The sequence below is a fragment of the Rhincodon typus genome, chromosome 34 (genome assembly GCF_021869965.1).
Source record: "Rhincodon typus isolate 14 chromosome 34, sRhiTyp1.1, whole genome shotgun sequence".
Lineage (NCBI taxonomy): Eukaryota > Metazoa > Chordata > Chondrichthyes > Orectolobiformes > Rhincodontidae > Rhincodon > Rhincodon typus.
The window spans coordinates 14,317,606-14,332,513 of NC_063365.1; the positions used below are offsets into that span (position 1 = coordinate 14,317,606).

At 40.7% G+C, this 14,908-nt stretch overlaps 1 protein-coding gene across 1 annotated transcript in view; it reads right to left on the minus strand.

The window, feature by feature from the left end:
• The window catches only part of LOC109932831 (calcium-activated potassium channel subunit alpha-1-like), a 621,464-nt gene that overhangs the window by 57,617 nt on the left and 548,939 nt on the right, over positions 1–14,908 (minus strand). The window contains exons 10-12 of the mRNA XM_048616327.1: positions 12,128–12,238; positions 7,240–7,345; positions 4,181–4,263 (exon numbers count right to left, since the gene is read on the minus strand). Of these exons, the coding sequence (XP_048472284.1) occupies positions 4,181–4,263; positions 7,240–7,345; positions 12,128–12,238 (300 nt within the window). The remainder of the gene's footprint in view (positions 1–4,180; positions 4,264–7,239; positions 7,346–12,127; positions 12,239–14,908) is intronic.

Here is a 14,908-nt window from a genome sequence, read left to right on the forward strand (position 1 = left end):
ACAGGAATAGGACTCTTGCACCTTTTCAACAATAACATCATGACTGACGGTTTCTGAAACGGTAAAGGCGGCAAATGGTACATTGGCCTTCATTGTGAGAGGTTTTTAGTACAGGAGCAGGGATGTGTTGTTGCAGTTATACAGGGCCTTGGTAAGGCTACACCTAGAATATCGTGTGCTGCTTTGGTCTCCTTTTCTGAGGAAGGACACTCTTGCTCTCGAGGGAGTGCAGCGGAGGTTTACCAGGCTGATTCCAGGGATGGTGGGCCTGACGTTATGAGGAGAGGTTGGCTAGGTAAAGATTGTTTTCGTTGGAATTCAGATGAATCGGGGGCATCTCAGACAGACTTACAAAATTCTAACAGGACTGGGCAGGGTAGATGCAGGAAGGATGTTTCCGATGGTGGGTGTATCCAGAACAAGGGGTCACAATCTGAGGATTTGGGGTCGACCATTTAGGATGGAGATGAGGAGACATTTCTTCACCCAAAAAGTGGTGAGCCTGTGGAATTCATTACCACAGAAAATACTTGATGCCAAAACATTGGAAGTATTCAAGAGGCAGCTAGATATAGCACTTGGGGTGAATGGGATCAAAGGTTGTGGGGAGAAAGCAGGATTAGCTATTGAGTTGGACGATCAGCCATGATCCCGATGAATGGCGGAGCAGGCTCTAAAGGCCAAATGGCCTCCTCCCGTTCCTATCTTCTTTGTTTCTATTTTCCTCTATGTCTCAGTGGGAACGATTACAGTACCTTTTGGATTATTCACCACCAGCCGGTTGTATACGGGATTACACAACATAGTTTTAAACGCACCACTCAACAGAGCAAACGTGGTCATAAAATAAGGTGCATTTTCCTGTGTCTTTTCCCATGGTGGTGCTGTAACCTTAGTACAAAATTCATTTACACAGATACTTCTGCCAAAGTTATAGATGTAGAATTGTTAATTAAATTAATTCATTCCTGGGATGTGGGCTTCATTGGCTAGTTCCAGCATTTACTATCATCACCACCTGCCCAGTGGGCATTTAACAGTCAACCACATTGTTATGAGTCTGGAGTCACATATAGGTCAGACTAAGTAAGGACAGCAGATTTCCTTCCCTAAAGAACATAAGTGAACCAGATGGATTTTAAAACAACTCAATAGAACTTTCCAAAAAGCACCATGGCATCGTTTGGCTGGTGATGAGAAGGGCACTACCTTAGAGATCCTTCATGCACGCCTGGGCTCTGTACGCCATCGCACACTGCCTCAAAGCAGCTGCGTTGGGGGTGGGGAGGAAACAGTAGAGACTGTCACACATCTCCCGCTGGAATGTGTCTTTGCAAAGAAAGTCTGGAGAAAGATGCAGTGGTTCATCCCAAGCAGCTCCGTGATGTTCCCCAGGATGCACACTGAGACAAACATCCACAATGCCTGGAGGGCCATTAACTCAGTGAAAGACGCTCTTTAGTTCTTGTTGGTCTTCCAAAGCAAGGAGTTGATCTGGACTGAGTGTTGGAGACTGGCACATTCCAAGGTCCAGGACTACATGCTGAGGGACACTCTAAAGCTTGGGGCAGCTGCTGCCAAGGCGCAGTGGGTAAAGACCACGATCTAAATGACTTTTCACCAAAGCACAATGGGGGTCCGTTCAGTTATTGGATCTTCTTGGTGCCTCAAATATATGTAAGTAGTATCTTGCATAACTAAGAAATGGCTTTGAACTGGCCTGTTGGAACTGTCAGAAAGGTCAAACTCTAATGTTTGTTTGTTTCTCCAAAGACTGTAGAGAACAAAACTCTTTACTGACTATTATGCATGTAAATATTTTTCATGAATAAAGCATATTTTTGAAAAAAATAAGGATTTTTACAACTGCCAGTTGTTACATGATCACCGTTAAACTAGCTTTTTATTCCCGATGTTTTCTTTAACTCAAATGTCAGCCTCTGCCATGGTGTGATTCAAACCATGTCTTCAGAATACTAGCCAGGGTTACTAGTCCAGAGCTGTTAAGAGGAGGCAGGTAATGTCACTGGGCTAGTAATCCAGAAGCTCAGGTTAATGTTCTTGGGCCTGAGTTCAAATGCCATTGGTAAACACTGACATTTGAATTCAATAAAAATCTGGAATGAAAAAGAAAATGTTAGCCTAATGGCAACCATTACCAAATGTTGCAAAAAAAACTCCTCTGATTCACTAATGTCCTTTAGGGAAACAAACCTGCCATCCTTATCTGACCATACATGTGGCTCCAGAACCATCAGAATGAGGTTTACTTATAACTGCCCTCTGAAATTCACCTATTTGGATCAAGCAATGAGAGACAGACAGTAAACACTGGCCCAACACAAGAACAGATTTTTTTTAAAATTATCACTGTGTCAAACCTCACTTCCTCCCAGAGTGAGAGAGTGACACTCAAATCTTTCCTGCAACCTCTTCTGTGATTAGGAGTTGCATCTCTTTAATTTTGTATTATTTCTGATGGTACCCTTCCCTCAGAGAGTTAATGTTATTCCTCATCTGACCAGACTATTAATCTTCACCCCTGAAGTCAGCGATCAGTTACACGGTAGCTTTCATGAGTGGGTAAGAGAGGACATCTAGGCCTCTGCTGTAGCTAGGCCACATCTTTGTACCAATGCCTAGCTCCTTCCTTGCTTTCATTGTAATATATATTGTAGACACAACATCACGAAGACTGTCAATGCTTTTACCAAAGTGGTTGAGATGATATATACTTTCCAGATTGTGTTTATCTATTATATGTGTCTGGACATTTCCTGCAGCAAAACTTTTCAAAATCCCAGTTGAAAAATAGCCTGTAAAAGACTTTTGTTCAGATGCAGGAATTAATAAACAAACAAAGTCTTCTCCATACTCCTACATAATTTGTAACAGATAGCACTGGTCCCTGGTCATGACAGAAACTACATCGCCCAGTGCTGGTGACACACGCCCCTCACTGCTGTCCACCCGTGTCACACGCCCCTCACTGCTGCCCGCCCGTGTCACACGCCCCTCACTGCTGTCCGCCCGTGTCACACGCCCCTGACTGCTGACCGCCCATGACACACGTCCCTCACTGCTGTCCGCCCGTGTCACACGCCCCTCACTGCTGTCCGCCCGTGACACACGTCCCTCACTGCTGTCCGCTGGTGGCAAACAGCTGAGCACGACAGATATCCAGTGTCATTTTCAGTGCAGAAATAGAAATCCTGACCCCAGGTGATTCATTTGTGATGATTTCTTTGTGCACCACAACGCAGTTCGATCCAATCCTGATAACAGTTTGCAATTATACTCCTCAAACATACTGCTAAACAAATTACGTTTTAAAATACGACACACAAAAGTATTTTAAAAATCTTTTTCAGCAAACTCGGGCTTTTGTTTGTGTTAACATTAGGCTGGAACAGAATGTAAAATTCAGTGCAGCTTATATGAGATAGAAACACAATGGAGATCATTTCATTTCTATGGTGTAAAACAGGTGATGTCAGGTAGATTGCCATTGTTAAAACATCAAGAGATGCTTATAAAGTCTTTTTGTTCCTGAATGTGACATTATTCACAATTGTAAGGACACCTGAGGAGAATAAAACTAACGCATGCCACTATTGTCTCCCCAACATCTCCCTTGCTTCCTGTCTGCCTCCTCTCCTGCCCAATTGCTGGAACGTCAGCTGCCTCTCCGCTCCTACATATCTAGTTCCCTATAGCCTGTCCATTTCTGACTCCTTCATAATTTGCTTAGTCCACTCACCTTTGCATCAAAATACGCTGAGTGCTCATCAGCTCTGTGCTGATGTTTTCACTGTAGACGAGTCTCTCCCACCCTACTACATCTCACCCAGTCAACCTGACTGTTCCTTCCTCATTCATTAGGCTGCAGTCGCTCCTTAGTTCCCCAGGTTAGTGCTGCTGATCTTAATTAAATTACTATCCTTCAAAGACAGCAATGAAAATTATTCTTGAAGTTAAAAATTTGAAGATAGTTTTGAAGGAGATTTTGTCTTGAAATTTTCGGTTGGGCCATGTCAAATGAAGGGAAGTGGTACAACTGATCCGTCTTTGTCACTCACATGAGTACAGCACACACAATTGGAGAATCTCTGAACACCCCCTGGGGCCTTATCACTCTGTAAGATATGAGGCTGCGCTCTGTTCCATCCTCCACTCTTACCTCATAATATTCGAGGCATCTTCAGCATCAGGATCGGGGCAGTATTTGTTTGCCAGAATTAGACATGCATCTGATGACTCTATCTGAGACACGGCAAAACATGAAAAGCCAATGAAAGGCATGGATCAGAAGGAAAACTCAATAAGTCAAATTCAAAGACAATTCAATAACCTGATATTCAAAACATTTTACTTAACTAGACTGTACACATCTCAATAAATTTTAACCCAAATTGAGTTTAATCATAACCACTCGCTTATTTGTCAAGTTTTGAAAGCTGTATGAAAGAAAAGGGTGAAAATAAAATGTTATTCTAATCAAATCATTTTTACAAAATGTTAAAATGAAATGCCATTTACAAATGACAAATCTTGGGTTCTTCACAGAGGATTATTCATATCCCAAGCAATCCCGTTCCTCATATTAGGGCAGAAAAGCACTCATTTAACACACACACACCAGTGTCTTACTGCTGCTGCTCATTGATAGGCTCCAACACTTAACAGGAAATCAAGTTGTAACTCTGTGACCTTTGCAGATAATTTAGCCAACGGTATGCATGGCATTGGTTGGCCGAAAGGGGAAATTGAAAGCTGGGGGACTGCTTCACAGAGAGAGGTGTTTAGAATGATGCTTGTACAGACAGCCATTACTGACTCACCTTAGACATCAACAAGTCTCTAACGGGCTGGAAAAATGTCTTGGCAGCAGTAGATAATGATGTTTGCATGTTATGTAAATGAATAAAAAGCAGGGAGAATTCTAATAGACCGAAATTGTTGTTCACTCAGAGTAGTTTGGCCTAATTGAACACTCATTTATTACACTTTCAAATTTAGTTAAGGAATTCACCGATCAGAAATGCTTGTTGTACATATTTTTACATTTTCAGTCAGTGTTGGTATTTAGTATTCACAGGGAAAAGGCATCTGAGTACTGCGTTCTAATAGCACCCTCTTGTGGTCATTTGTATATGTGTCTATGTATGGACATGCATACAACGTAAAAGCCAAATTGAATTAAACTAGTTTTACTTTTGCACCGGTCTCCATGACTACTTTTAAACTGGAATAATGTCACAGTCTTGCAAAGAGGGTGAGATTGTGGTTTCCCTACCCAAACAAATTTGGGTTGGAGAAACTAACAGCAAACCTCCAGGGGAACTTAAAAGAGCTCTCTCTGTAACAGACAAGCTTAAAGATCAGACTAGATAAAATTGTGCGGTACACATGGGTAAAATGGGCTTCAAAAAAATGGCTGCATCAATCGGTATTATTGGGTGAATGGGGGAGTACAGCCATGATCGAAAGTCTTTTGGGTGCATGTGCTGAGCAGCCAGAGATGTTTTTCATTGTTAACAATATCCTCAGAGATCCTGATAATGCAGCTGTCAACCAGACAGCTGGAGAAAGGAACAAGGCAATACTTTGGACTGAAACAGGCCCTGAACTGTATGAGGCACCCAAAAGTTTCTCAGGAAAGGAGGAAGACCTTTAGAAATAGAAAACCAAGGGTTAACTTTTATTTATCAGTAAATGCAAGACAAGAAATATACATGTGTACATTCCAAGTATTTTGTATATTATTAATTGTGGGAGGTGTGTATCAGCACCTTCTTGTGGCCATTCATATATGTATAAACCCAAACCAGATTAAACTAGTTTTACTACTATACCAGACTCAATGCTGTATACACAAGTGTTTTTGTTTTGCAAAGATATCACCAGAATACCCTTTCTATACTGAGCACCAACAACGTAAATGAAGAGAAAGGCACTGATACACAAGTATGACAAATTCACTCAGCCACCAATGCCGCAGCTCTAAATAAAATTACCCATTTCATTGTAATTTCTCCCAAGATCTTTGCAGTTTTGTGTTTCGGATCTATGACTGTTAGCAGTGGGTCAAGATGATCTGAGACACATTTCGGGATCCTTCCATCGCTCAGAGACAAGATTTTGATTTCACCAGCCTGGAGTGAATTTTAACATAACTCCAAGATTGCAGATATAGAGTAGAAACTAAACCCAGTATCAGCCCAGTAGAAATCAAGTGGTACACTATTATTATTGCAGTTGATGGCTGCAAAGACATCCAATTGCCTAGAGTTTATATTGGTCCAGGATTGGCTGCAAAAATAACAGTGAGTTTAATGAACAATCTGTTATTAGTGTGTACATAATGTAGCAACTAGCAAGGGAACAGAAATGTCGTGAGTTGCGAATCACCACAATTCTCTGGACAACTTGAACTGATTTGCTGTCAGTTTTGAAAAAAAGTCTAGCATGAGTTTCAGGTAATTGTAGCATTTGCTCAGAAAGCTCCCGAAGAAGCTAGATCTGATGCTTAGAGATGCAAGGACTCTGTTAAGGGCAAGATGTGTGTTCTTGTAATGCCACTCAGCCTCTTCAGAAACTGAAACTTTGGAGTTGCATTCCCATATGTAAAAAAAGTTGTTGTTAGAGGCTTTCAAAATCTACATACCATTTCCATAACCTGTCCCTCCTCAATTTTAAGCTGAAGGGTGACGGAAATAAATCTAAGAGGGCATGCCATGAGATGCCTGAATCCTGCCATCTCTGGGCTATTGTCACTTATTTGTGCCTCTGAAGAACCTGAGGGTGGAGATACATCCCTGAAACACAAGGCAGCTTTGTGTAACTTTTTTATAATTACACCCAGATATAATCAGCAGGAATAGCTACAGTGAGCTTCAAGGCTTTCCAATCCCAATAGCCTCTGGGTGTCATCAATAGACAAAGGCTGTGCTATTGATCCTCAGTTGTATGTGATCCTGGGTTCTGTTTCACTGCATCTTACATACCGCGTAGATTTTCTTACACTAAATGAGATGCAGCTTTCTAAACAAAGTGAAAAAGCACATCTAGCCACAGTGGCTTTGAAAAAGAGCAGCTGATAAATTAGAAACCAGGGTTGACGTGTGGAACGGAACCTTTTCTGACTTTAAGCAAACTTTACTGCCCTGGCTGAGATATAAGAATTCATCATATCATAGCACTCAAGGCAGTAAAGTCAGAAAAAGGATACAGGATTACCTTGACTCTGGCTAGATCGTGAGGGTTCAGGACAGAACCTTGGAAGAATTCCACCTGAGTAAAATGTCTTTTAAAAAGGGCTTCAAGCTCAAGGTTAGGGGAAATACTGTCGAGACAAAAACAAATTGAAACAGTCAGCAGCAATTCTTTCAACAAAACACAGGCATAAGTTTAGACAAGGGAAATACAACCAGTGATAATGGATCATATGTTATTATAATAATGTTAATACAAATGCATTTTGGATGAATTTAATAAGAAGTGACAAGTTAACCCAGAGATTACCACACTGATCTAAACCCCAGCATTACTGAGATTGAGAGTTGAGCCTCTTACCTTACTTCCATGACCAAGACTCATATTTTTAAGACATTTCCCAATGTCTACCTCTTTGACAGAGATTTTATTTGCCTGTTCTAATCTTATTGTGTGTCCCACTATTAAATCTTTTTTCTGGGCTACACCTTGAGGCATTTTATGATGTTAAAGGTGCTATATAAATGCAAGTTCTTGTTGCTTGGACCCAATGCAGAACAACATTTCAGAGGTTGCTGGGTGCTGAAATACAATGTTGGGCTACTTCTAATGTTAGGAATAAGGCCATTCATCCTATAATCAAACATGTAACGCTACCTGGCTGAAATGCAAAATGCTTTTGTCACTAGGCAACGTGGAACCCTTAGCTAGCAGAGCAACTTGGATCTGCCGACCACACCTTGCATAGCACAGGTGGTGGGTGTAATGAACCTTTCATGTAAGCCACGCAACTGGAGACTTTATAGAACATATGATCATATTCGAATGGGATGTGACATAATTACACAACAAGGAGATCACAGCCCATTGTATCTGCGCCAAGTTTCTGAATAAACTACTAAGTAATCTCAGTTCCCTGCTCCTTCCCCACATCTTTGTACTGTTTACCTTTTTGAAGATGTATCTAATCCCCTTTTGAAAGTTACTATTGCATCTATTTTCATCAGCCTCTCAGGCAATGCATTCTTGCTCATAACTTGCTACATCAAAAATATAATTCGCGCCTGCCCTGGCTTTTTTGTCAATTATTTTAAATTCAGGTCCTCCGATCATTATCCTGATATCCCTGCCACTAGGAACAATGTCCCCTATCTACCTTAGCCTCTAAATCAAATAAGAGCAGGTTCTGACAACCCATTGGCAGAGCTCTAAGAAGCTTCAAGAATTATTGCTAACAAGAGATTTCACTACCTTTCTGTGGAGAATAATTTTCTGCACTTACACTTTCAATGGTGAAATCATGAGCATGAGGAGACCAGGTTAGAGAATGGGTTACAATACCCCAAACTCATTTCTCTAAAACACCCTCCCAGGGAAGAAAAAGAGAAATGTATCTTCCACAAACCCTGATGGGTTTTACAAAGGCAAAAACATGACTTCAATAAAAATTTGCTTCTCTAGAACATATTCATTTCAGGTGGATTGTTTTAATTTTCCCTCCCTCTTCTGTTTTGGGGCCTGCGAAAAATGCACTCAATAGTGATCAAAGTAACATCTCACACTTGACACATTTCATCGGCTTCTTGAAACATTCATGAGAGATTCTGCTTTCCAAATATGACCAAGTGCCTGTGATTAAAACTTGGAGCCTCACAATGACAGCAAGAAGAATTTTTTCTAAAGCCTATAGTCTAACTCAACACAAGGCGCAAGTGCTTGGAATTGATGAACGGTGTTACCAAGATGATGGATAAAAGTTTGCATTTCACGGTTCCCTTCTTGCAGATCCCTGAGATACAGCCTGACTTCTTGGGGCCACTGTGGACTGGGGTAAGTCCCTTCCCCGCCATGGCCCAGAGGGAATCGGGTAATCATGTTATCCCGGGCTGTTTCTCCATCACATCCTGTCAAGTCTCAGGGATACAAGTAAATGACTGGCCGAGTCCTCAACTAGAGAATGGCACAAATCACTGAAGTGACGGAAACTTGGAAAATTAATAGAGGGATCTTCAAAAAATATACATAGACCTGAAAGGTTATTGACAGTAAGCAGCAATGTAGAACTGAGGTGCAACCAGATCAAGCAAAGCAGGCTCAAAGTGCTAAATGGCCTGCTCCTGCTCCTAACTCACGTGTTCGAATGACTAAGTAAAAGGAATATTGTGATTTCTAAATCCTCTGACCGTTTTCAAAGTCAGATTCAAAGGGGAACTGAGTTAATGCCGTCTACAGGCTCCATGGAAAAATACAGAGTGTTACTAGTTTATTAAATAATGTTGAAAATGATTAGGATTGATCCTCAACTAGGCTACAAAAGATTGACTGAGTAAACAAGTCTTTTCTAGGAAATAAGATTTTTAAAATATTTTCTCCAATTATGGGCTTGGTGTGCAAATGCTGGAAGTTGGTATGGTTCAGCATCATCTTCCTAAAAAACGTCTTAGTCATACGATAGCTATTCCCCTCCCACTCCTTCCAGAAAGACACCGACTTTCAGCTCATGTATGGCTCCATTAATGCTGTGCACCCAGAGGTGTTGCAAATCTGAACAGCCACCATTAACATGCCAATTGGACAAGAAGTGTTTATGGACTATTCTTCTCTTAAGTGTATCACAACCAAATCAGATTCCACTGTTACTCAATCGTCACAAGTACAAAATTTCCAACAGCGTTCACTACTCAGGGAGTCACCTGGACTGAGCTGTCTCTGCCTTATCCAAGTTGGACTGAAGCCAGATCTTGAGCACAGGCATGATAATCCCACGCAGCAGGATAAGCCAGTGGGAAAAGGAGTTTGGTACAAGGGGAGTTGGCCTTGGATGTTTCTAGTCTGCGTGGCTTACTTACTCACTGCTTAGTCTTGCGTAGCCTTTGATGGAGCTCCTGGGATCATTTTACATTATTACGATCCACATCCAGCTTAAGAAAATCAGCAGCTACAGATGCTGCTGGGATGAAGTGAGTGAATTGCTCAGCTCCCCTGCTGATGTGCTAATCCAGAGAACAGAAGACTAGAACCACAGGCAATGAATCAAATCATCACTGCTATCAATAACATAGCTCACTGTGGTCCAGCGAAAGCTAGTCATGCTAACCTATTTACCTTCATTTCTAAAATGAGATGAAGCAGCGACGTTGTTTAAAAAGATGTTTTATTCCAGTAGACATACTCTAGCTTAACATTCCCCATGTCTTTTTCAACAACAACTTGCATTATATAACACCAAAGGCATTTCAGGTGAGTGATTACCAACACATTTTGACACCAAGTCTTTTAACAGGATACAAAGACAGGTGGGCCAAAACTTTGTCAAAGAGACAGATTTTGAGGTGCATCCTCAAGTAGGGATGGAAAAGCCTGCCAAGGGAATTTCAGATCTTGGAGCCCCATGTATCAATTGTGGAGGGAAAAGTGTATGACGTTGAAATGAAGGAATGTAGAGGTCTTAAAACATTGCAGGTGAGAGAAGATCTCAGAGGTAGGAGATCTGGTATTTTTTTTATTCATTCACAGGATGAGGGTGTTGCTGGCTAGATAGCGTTTAGTGCCCATCCCTAATTGCCCAGAGGGCAGTTAAGAGCCAACCACATTGCTGTGGGTCTGGAGTCACATGTAGGCCAGACCAGGTAAGGATGGCAGTTTCCTTCCCTAAAGGACATTAGTGAGGCAGATGAGTTTTTCCAACAATCGATTCATGGTCATCATTAGATTCTTAATTCCAGAAGTTTATTGAATTCAAATTCAAATTCAAATCTGCTGTAGTGGGATGTGAACCCAGGGCCCCAGAACATTATCTGGGTCTCTGGATTAACAGTCCAGCAATATTACCACAAGGCCATTGCCTCCCCTCGTATGGTATCACACAAACAGGAGACCTTTGATTAAATGGGCTTCATGTTAATAATGGCACAGGGATAGGGTCTCAATCTTCAGTTTGATGACTAGACTGTGCTAAGTCAGCTGATCGCCACTGAGATAGCAATGATACTACAAATGACCCTTGGATCTATGAGTGCAACTTTAGCCTCATCACGGTCTAGTGTTCTAGCATGGACTCTTGTGACACACTAACTCATCCTTTTCCATTCCGAGTGTTGTGTGTTGCCACATCTTTTGATTTTAATATCAGATTTACAGGGATATTTTCCCCATAGTTTGTTTCATGATATAGTAAAAGGACACTAAATTGGGAAACAATGAATGGAACTTCAGTGGCTGGGAAGCTCTTCCATATTGTATCGATGTTTATTAGTACAATCCTTAAAAGCATGTAGAATGATTTGGAAAATCATAGATATGTCAACATTTCCTTTGTCTTTCCAATTTTCTCAAAAACTTACACTGCATGGAAGCTGAGTATGGAAGGGATCAGGAATAAGGAGTTACATTGTTCATGTGAGCAGGACAGTGAGTATGGGTAAGGCATGTCATCAAGTCCATTCCAATTCCCACACAATTACACTTTCCAAGAGCAGTTATGGGAAAATAATCAAGCTGACAGATTGTGGCTGACATTTTTCCACCTGAACTCAGGGATGATTCTCCAACCAGTACCACAATCAGGGTTAGCTGAAAACTTTGCTGTGCACTGACTATACTTCTAAAGCCACCAGTTTGAATTGGCTTTCTTGTAATTGCTGGATTTTGCACTTTCCAGACAGTGGGCTTTTTAAACTGGACAAGAACACAACAATATGATCACATTCCACACTGGTGCAATAGAAGGATGCAGTTCCTCTCTCACCCCCATTTTACAGGTGTCAACACAAATAACTTCATACATGTTTTTTTCTTTCTTCCAGTATTAAGCTTTGGACAGGGCACAAACTGAGCACAATCATAGAATATTGCAAACAATTGTGGCATCTCTGCACATTATTGTTCCAAAGCAAATCAAAACTTTACTTACTTGTGTAGAAAGACTATTTCAACGTTCACATCATCCCTGTCCTTGTGCAAGAAGTCCTTTAAAAAATTGGAAACACTCTCCAGTGTGATGTGTCCACACACAACTATGTGCCTGTTAAAGTGAAAGTAGATCAGGTCAAAACTCCATGCCAGGCCCAAGGTCAAAGTTTCTTTCATTAATGCAGTCGTATCATTTCACCAACTAGATTACGGAGACAAAATAGCGGTGTTGTGACAGGTGGTGATGGGTTTCTGTCTCTGAAGCAAGAAATGCTCATCGACATTTTAAGAATCCTGTGTCCATCCAGAAGATGGGAGCACAAATTCATCAAACAGATCAAACCAAAGCAGGATTTCTAATCTTTTTTCTCTCTACCTAATCTGCTCTAGATAGTTCAGCAGTAGATTTTACTTTACTCTTGATCAAACCCACATGAGGTATTGGGGATGACATGTAAACAAACTTCTGATTTGGCAAATGCACCATTAGTCAAATCCCAATCTGGAGCACTGGCAATTGAAACTGGCAAAAAACAACGCTGTGAAACTAGGTCTGTTTTCTCACACTGATGTCAACAACAAAAAAATTTCCTCTGCCATTTTCACAGGAGTAACCAACCACTCTAGATTTGAAAACTTTTTGAAAGCAGTGCAAATTCAGGGATTACGAAACATTTTACCCTAAAATAACAACTGGTCCTTGGAAGAACGAAAGAGAAAGAGGGCATAGTAAACAGGAAGATTCGAGGATACACACAGAGCTGGGCTTTAAAATAAGTCAGTGACAATTCAGTGTTCAGTTTTAATGTCTTTCAAACAATCATTTGCCACAGGGAAAGGTTTGTTGCTGCCAAAGTAAACACAAGTTTATGCCTTGAGTACAATCAAACCTAAGAAGGAATTAGCCACAGCAACACATAACCTGCAGCAAGGAACTAAGAGTGTTCCCAAAGTCCAAAGCTGTAGGGTGCCCCTGTAATTTCTGGTTTCACAGTGTATCAAACAAGGACCCATTAGCCCCTGATGAATTCATGCCTTCTTTCATCACTGCCTTAAAGAAACGATGAAAAAGTGTTTGAAATGTGATTAAAGTGGAATACGTAGGTCCATGAATATTGCGGCGATAAGATTAATCTTAGTGCATTATGGTTTGGGTGTTGTACAAGGTTTTCTGTCTTGTGTTGAGCCTGATGAGTGGAAATCAATTGTCAAGTCTGATAAAAGTCTAACAGGGCAGTGAAGAGTTATTGAGATGACATGGCAGATTTAGTGCCAGACAAGCAGAGGTATAGATAGATGTACAGCAATTAGAAAGCTCCCATCATAGACAATTTCAAAGCAGAGATGAGAATGACTTCTTTGGCAAGACATGTTGTATAAGATCTGATAGTCATTTAAGGTGAGAGACAAGTAGAACTAAAATCAGGTTTGACGCAGCCCTTATATGCCCAATATTGTGCTCCAATAAATACCTTGACAAAACCAATAGGACCTTTTCACAAATCTATACACCAACCCAATAAACACCTTCACAAGTTAATAAACCCTTTCACTTTTGAACTCCAATAAACCATTTTACAAACTAACTCCAATAAAACGCCCCATATACCCAATACACCAATTCACAAAAAATCTTCTCAAAATCCAGATTGTCACGGTCAAATGATATACTGGAGGGCTGTTGCTGCCTGTGGATCTAACCTCAGCAAAGAAAGAAAATAAGATTGAGCTCAAATATGAAATTGATTTACTGCTGTCCAAAAAAGTGGCAAACTGTTAATAATATCCAATCAATTGAAAAGCTGGGTGACTGTTGGAAGTTATAAATAATGGAAGTTATTAGCATTACATAGACATCATCCCAGAATCTTCATTCCACTTTAATGTACATAAATCCTGAAAGGGTGGGAGGTGAGAAATTGTTTTTAAATTGAGGGCTACATTTGTAACAATTCTACACTAAAATAATACTCATAGACTATTGCAAAACGTAGAAAATGTCTGGCTAAAGCATTAATGGCGTGACTGCCATTGTTAGCTGTGTCACTCTTCAGGGATATCACAAACTTGAAACTAGAAAATAACTAAGTAATTGTCCTGGAATTTTGAAACAATACTCAATGGACTCCAATAATCATGGAAAACATGTGCAGTAATTGTTTTGCACTTTTAAAATGACAACTTTATCAATTAATTTGCTGATCTCTAGCTCAGTTGAAAGTGCGGCACTGTTCAGTGTTTTACTTGGTACAGATTGGGTGACTGGATGTGCTGATGATTCCACGGAGACCTCTGCTCTCCGATATAATGTAAGGAGGGAGCCAGTGCTCTAAGCAAACGATGTCCAAAATACACATCAGTCAGCATCTGGAAAGGAAAGGCAAGCAAATGATATAGATGTTCAGGACTTCCACGTCGCTTTCACTTTCAAATACTGAATGTCCAACATTTCATATTTTTCTTTCAGATTTCCACCATCTGCAAGTTTTTTTTTTCCTTCTCTCATCTCCAATGTACTTTCTGAAAATGTATTTATCATTGCTTGTACCTTTGAACAGGGACTGCACTTCAAAAATTATTTACTGATTGCAGTGTTTCTCCCTGACTGAGATTGTGAAACACACTTTATAAAAACCAAGATATTTCTTTCTTGAGATGACAAGGTGCAGAGCTGGATGAACACAGCAGGCCAAGCAGCATCACAGGAGCAGGAAGGCTGGCTTTTCGGGCCTAGACCCTTCATCAGAATTGGGGGAGGGGAAGGGGGTTCTGAAATAAATAG